The sequence below is a fragment of the Sinocyclocheilus anshuiensis genome, unplaced genomic scaffold (assembly GCF_001515605.1).
Source record: "Sinocyclocheilus anshuiensis isolate Anshui unplaced genomic scaffold, SAMN03320099.WGS_v1.1 scaffold1762, whole genome shotgun sequence".
NCBI classification, from domain to species: Eukaryota; Metazoa; Chordata; class Actinopteri; order Cypriniformes; family Cyprinidae; genus Sinocyclocheilus; species Sinocyclocheilus anshuiensis.
The window spans coordinates 13,922-19,087 of NW_015547656.1; the positions used below are offsets into that span (position 1 = coordinate 13,922).

General features: G+C 39.7%; 1 protein-coding gene across 1 annotated transcript in view; it reads left to right on the forward strand.

Annotated features, from left to right (window-relative positions):
• The window catches only part of ddah1 (dimethylarginine dimethylaminohydrolase 1), a 22,158-nt gene that overhangs the window by 4,855 nt on the left and 12,137 nt on the right, over window positions 1-5,166 (forward strand). Inside the window, exons 2-4 of the mRNA XM_016504383.1 lie at window positions 2,694-2,756; window positions 3,477-3,554; window positions 4,633-4,752. Of these exons, the coding sequence (XP_016359869.1) occupies window positions 2,694-2,756; window positions 3,477-3,554; window positions 4,633-4,752 (261 nt within the window). The remainder of the gene's footprint in view (window positions 1-2,693; window positions 2,757-3,476; window positions 3,555-4,632; window positions 4,753-5,166) is intronic.

The window sequence follows — 5,166 nt, forward strand, 5'->3', positions numbered from 1 at the left end:
TATTTATATATACATACTTTTTATTCATTTATGTATAGTTTATAAATATAAATAAATTATATTTATGAATAAAAACAGTTTAAAAAATAATTTAAAGACTTTTATAGTCATTAGAAAGCTGAGAGACTTTTATATTAGACCAAAACATACTTATAAACAGCAATTCTTCTGGTGATGCAAATTTAAAAAAAATAAATAAAGAATTAGTTTTACATTTGTGCTCTTGTTTTGTCTGTGTTTGTTGAGCTGCTCTGTGTGTTTTTGTGTCTTCACTATTTAAGTGAGGTTAAGGGGGGTTACGGTTGCCGTGGCGACATACCTGTATGACCTCATGCTTGGCGACAGCAGCGAGGGGAAGCAGAGTCCGCGGTGACCTCACTGCCAGATATCGCCGTGGAAACACTGATTCATCCTGTAAAAAACAGAGCCTCGAGTGCCGACCCCTGAGAGCCGCTAAAACAGCCCGTAAACCTCACACACACACACACACACCTCACTGTCCGGCCCGCGCTGTTTTTGAGCGTTCCTCTTATCCAGCAGGTCACTTCCTCTAAATTTCTTCTCCTCATAAAAGTTTTACATGTTTCCTTCAGCATGACATCACCTTCGGCCCCTGCTGATGATGTCATCCGTGGGTCCTGGCAGTGTCCGAAATTCATTTTTTTCCTTACGGGCCAACATTCGCCTCCTGGATCAGATTTAAGGGAGCATTTTTACTTTTTACAAGGGCAGAGTTCAGTTTGATTTTTTTGGTCAGTCACAGCCCCACATTGTGTTTTTATTGTTCTCTCAGAAACTTTGTGCTGTTCAAATGTTTCACATGGAAAAATATGTGCTTTAAACACTGTTTATTTCTGTGTGATGGTATATATCATGTTTTATTGAATATATTCCTATCCGAATTGCTTTGATGATGCACGCCTTCAAAGAATTGATGCATTTTGTGTATGATTTATTGAGAAAAATATGATCAAAACAAACAAAAACCGTGCAATGCACTTCTGGGAGATTTTTTTTGGGATGGAGCATGTTGTCAGAGAAACTCAGTCCAGATCCTGATGCGTCTCTCTCTCTCTCTCTCTCCACTCTATAAATGTGTAATGTGAACACAACTGTTGCTTTTAGGTCTCAAGTGACTATAAACACATTCAATTAGCCTATTGCATTTTACAGCCGACGGCTCTCGCTTCTGACTTGCAAACCTGCTCTGCTTAAAATTCACTGGATGAACTTCACTGGTGATGTCAAATACTGTGTTGCTATACAGTTGCTAGGGTGTTCTGGCCAGTTGCCAGGGTGTTGCTATGTGGTTGCTAAGGTGTTCTGAGTGGCATATACTTTGTTGCTTTACAAAGTACATAACAGAGTGTTCTGGTAGCTGCCAGGGTGTTGCTATGTGGTTGCTAGGGTTTTCTGGGTTGTTGCTAGGGCATTGCTATGGTTGAAAGAGTGTTCCTACCAGTTGCCAGCAGGGTGTTGCTATGTGGTTGCTAGGGTGTTCTGAGTGGTATATATTTTGTTGCTATATAAAGTACATACCAGAGTGTTCTGGTAGCTGCCAGGGTGTTACTATGTGGTTGTCAGGGTGTTCTGGGATGTTGCTAGGGTATAACTATGGTTGAATGAGTGTTCTTGGCAGTTGCTAGGGTGTTGCTATGTGGTTGCTAAAATGTTCTCAGTGGTATATACTTTACAATACAGTTTCTTTGGTGTTCTTGATAGTTTCTAGGGCTTTGCTATGGTTGAAAGAGTGTTCTGGCCTGTTGCTAGGGTGTTGCTATGTGGTTGCTAAGATGTTCTGAGTGGTATATACTTTGCTATACAGTTTCTAGGGTGTTCTTGGTAGTTTCTAGAGCATTGCTATTAGGGATGCTCCGATCCGCCTTTTTTGCCTCTGATACCGATTCCGATACCTAGGGTTCGGTATTGGCCGATACCGATTCCGATCTGTAAAAAAAAAGTGTTCCTATAAAAAAAACAAAAAACAATAACACTGATAAGTTATTATTATTATTATACGAATTCTACTAATAAGAACAATATAAAAACGCACTAAGGATTAATGAGCTACTGGATTCATGAATATTAATCAGGTTGTGTGCAATAATGCGACCCTGGCGAGCCGCGAGTATCTGGCCCAAGCGCAGTGTGTCGCTAACCATGTGCAGTTACTCAACATCTGCTTCTGATATTGTGTACTTGGTACATTCTGAAACTGATTTCTCTCCCGCATTTGTCCTGCTTCTAAAGAGTGTTCTGGACAGTTGGCAGGGTGTTGCTAAAATGTTCATTACTTTGTTGCTATACAATTGCTAGAGTGTTCTGGGCAGTTATCAGGGTGTTGCTATGTGGTTGATAGGGTGTTCTGTGTAGTTTCTATAGCATTTCTATATGGTTGTTCTGAGTGGAGTGGTATATACTTTGTTGCTATACAGTTGCTAGGTTGTTCTGGGTAGTTTCTACGGTGTTGCTATATGGTTAAACGATTGTTCTGGACAGTTTCCAGAGTGTTGCTATGTGGTTGCTAAGGTGTTTTGAGTGGTATGTGCTTTGTTGCTATACAGTTGCTAAGGTGCTCTATGTGGGTGCTAGGACATTGCAATGTAGTTACTAGGGTATTTTGTGTGGGTTTTAATGCAGTGTTTTTTGTAAGTGTCTGCTGAATTAATAAAGTAAATGTTTTTCTGTTCCAGACGGAGGCCATGAAAGCTGCGTTGACTGAGCTCGGCCTCAATATAGTGGAGATGACTGAAAAGGCTTCTGATTTGCATTTATTTCTGTTTTAATGCAATATTATGCATACAAATTTAAATGGATAGTTCACCCAAAAATGAAAAGTTGTAGGTGACTTTTTTCTTGAGTAAAAGATCTGTCATACATTGTGTCTGGTTGGTTCCCTGAATTCAATGTGAATCACCTTCAGTGGTGGCTGGAAAACTGCAGCCGTGCACCTTATTGCGTCTGGAAACGTTCGGCTGGAGTCGTTCCCGGCCAGAAACATTTCCTCCTGACGTCATGAAGCTCATATCTCCTGTATAAAACATTAAGTGGCTACTGTTCTGGATTCACATTTCACATTACACTGTTTGCAGATCAGACCAGAACTACTGACGCACAAACTTAAACTGTTACACCAGAATATGTGAGAAACTGATCTCAGATCACTGTTAAAAAGAAACATAAAGTTATATGACTAGGAAAAAGTCTCTTAATGCAGCTGAACGTTGAAGCTTCTCACTGGCCTCAGATCAGAAGGTTCAGTGGCACTTATTATGTAGAGTTGAACCCAGTGAACTCAGAGAGTCGTTAAGAAGATTTAACTAATGTCTCTTTGCAAATTAGTTTGGTTTCCTTTGATCAGTGATGGAAACTAGATACAATCCAAATTGTTGTCTAGACCAGCACTCGTTTATGTCTGTGAGCAGATCAGCCGATGCAGGTTCCTCTGGGGGTGAATTTACACGTGTCTCTGATGTTCAGGTAGAGAATTCTTTGTTGGATTATCCAAGAGGACCAATCAGAGAGGAGCAGAGATCCTGGCCGACGCGTTTAAGGTGAGTCTCAACTGTCTGTTAGTCCAAATATCTGTCTATCTGTCTGCCAGTCTATATATCTATCTGTCTGTCTGTCTATATAACTATCTGTCTATTTATCTACTTATCCATCTCAGTCTGTATATATATATCTGTCTGTCTGTCTATATATCTATCTATCTATCTATCTGCCAGTCTATATATCTATCTATCCATCTGTCTATATATCTGTCTGTCTATTTATCTATCTATCCGTCTGCCAGTCTATATATATATATTTGTCTGTCTGTCTATTTATCTATCTATCTATCCATCTATCCATCCGTCTATATATCTAGCTGTCTGTCTGTCTATTTATCTATCTGTCTGTCTATATATCTATATCGTTCTCACTCTATATATGTATTGTTCTGTAAGTCTATATATCTACCCTGTCTGTCTGTCTGTCTGTCTATCTTTCCTCCTCTTCTCTTCATTCTCAGTCTCTCAGTGTTTAGTGTGGATCAGGTTAAGCTACGTTGAGGATGTTTTTCTTCTGCAGCGCTGCTTCCGCAGACTGAGAACCACATTTTTCCTCAATGATTTCCTCAATGAAAATCAAATGCCGGTCGTAAGAACGGAACATTCTTTGCACAGATGCTTTTTAACGTCACAAGTTCGTAACGAGCCGCAAACGAGCTCAAGGATGCCTGCAGCTCCTTATCGTTCACGTGCCAATGGTTTATGGAAACTTTTAAGCAGTGCAAAGTCACCCGGGTCGCTAAAGTGAAAGCAGAGCTGCTTTATCAAACGTGTTCATAGTACAACAGACAACGGTTTTTATAAATACATCCATACTTTCCACAAAAACATTCACTTGTTCTCACCGCAAGAATCTCTGAGTGCATTTTCTCCTCCTTCCAAAGTCTGGAGTGCTTTAGGTGTGTTTTTCCAATAAGCGAACCGTTTTTTCCCCTTTGTTTACCCGCTGAGCCAATGCGCTAGTAGTTTATTTAGAGTACACAATATTTTCATTCTGTTTTTATGAGCGAATGTTTCTCCAGTCTGAGCCAAAATGCTTTTGTGGTGATGTGTGTCCCAACTGGACTCTGTTTTACAGGACTACGCCGTGTCCACCGTTCCCATTCAGGACAGACTCCATCTGAAGAGTTTCTGCAGCATGGCCGGACCGGATCTCATCGCCATCGGATCCAGCGAAGCCGCACAGAAAGCCCTGAAGGTAGAAACACACCCAAATGTGTCCGAAAAACGTCTCAGGTTACGTATGTAACCATGGTTCCCTGAGAAGGGAACGAGACACTGCGTCCTCTAATTTAAATCAAATCAAAATGATCTAATTATTAACTATGGAATGATTTATTTGAGTGCAGAAATCTGACCTGTTTCATTAATGTATGACTGACAAACATAAAACACATTAAGTTTATTAGTTTGTTAAAACGTTGTATCCAAATGGATTTTATATGCTATGCACTTTTGATCAATTAAATGTGTCCTTGCTGAATAAAACTATTAATTTCTTTAAAAAAATACAAAAATTATAGTATATCATCATGGTTTCCACTAACATATTGGGCAGCACAACTGTTTTCAACATTGATAATAATCAGAAATGTTTCTTGAGCAGCAAATC